Raw genomic sequence first — 668 nt, forward strand, 5'->3', positions numbered from 1 at the left:
CAGCAGTGGCTTTAAACAATAAGACTGTGATGTGCTGCTTCAGGTTATTATCATCTACCTTCATGGTTTTGAATGTCCAGTTTCAGTGTACTCCCAGCAGCGCTTCTGACAGTTTAATACTGAAATATCCTGAGATGTGCTTAAAGATGTCATTTTATTCGCCAGACAGATAGACACATCTTGCTTTAATACTGCCATCGCCGTGTTCGTGTTTAACCAAAAGCGATATGTCAACACCTTCTTCTTCTTCTTCTGCGTTCGTGGGCTCAAACTCCCTCGTACACTCGTGTTTTTGCACGAGTGGATTTTTACGTGTATGACCATTTTTACCCCGTCATTTAGGCAGCCATACGCCGCTTTCGGAAGAAGCATGCTGGGTATTTTCGTGTTTCTATAACCCACCGAACTCTGACATGGATTACAGGATCTTTCCGTGCGCATTTGGTCGTGTGTTTGCGTGTGCACACGAAGGGGGATAAGCCACTAGCAAGTCTGCACATAAGTTGACCTGGGAGATCGGAAAAATCTCCACACTTAACCCACCAGGCGGCCGCGGCCGGTATTCGAACTCACGACCTTCCGATTAAGAAGCCGACGTCTTACTACCCCGCCACTGCGCCCGTCTATGTCAACACCTATTTCTACTAGCAGACACCCAGCAATGGCAT

The 668-nt window shown here is 47.0% G+C and overlaps 1 protein-coding gene across 1 annotated transcript in view; it reads left to right on the forward strand.

Moving 5' to 3' along the window:
• Positions 1–661: 661 nt before the first annotated feature.
• LOC138969679 (beta-1 adrenergic receptor-like) overlaps positions 662–668 on the forward strand; it is a 3,592-nt gene continuing 3,585 nt past the window's right edge. Inside the window, exon 1 of the mRNA XM_070342537.1 lies at positions 662–668. This exon is cut by the window's right edge and continues 507 nt beyond it. Coding sequence (XP_070198638.1) covers positions 662–668 — 7 coding nt within the window.

The sequence above is a fragment of the Littorina saxatilis genome, linkage group LG6 (genome assembly GCF_037325665.1).
Source record: "Littorina saxatilis isolate snail1 linkage group LG6, US_GU_Lsax_2.0, whole genome shotgun sequence".
Classification (NCBI taxonomy): domain Eukaryota; kingdom Metazoa; phylum Mollusca; class Gastropoda; order Littorinimorpha; family Littorinidae; genus Littorina; species Littorina saxatilis.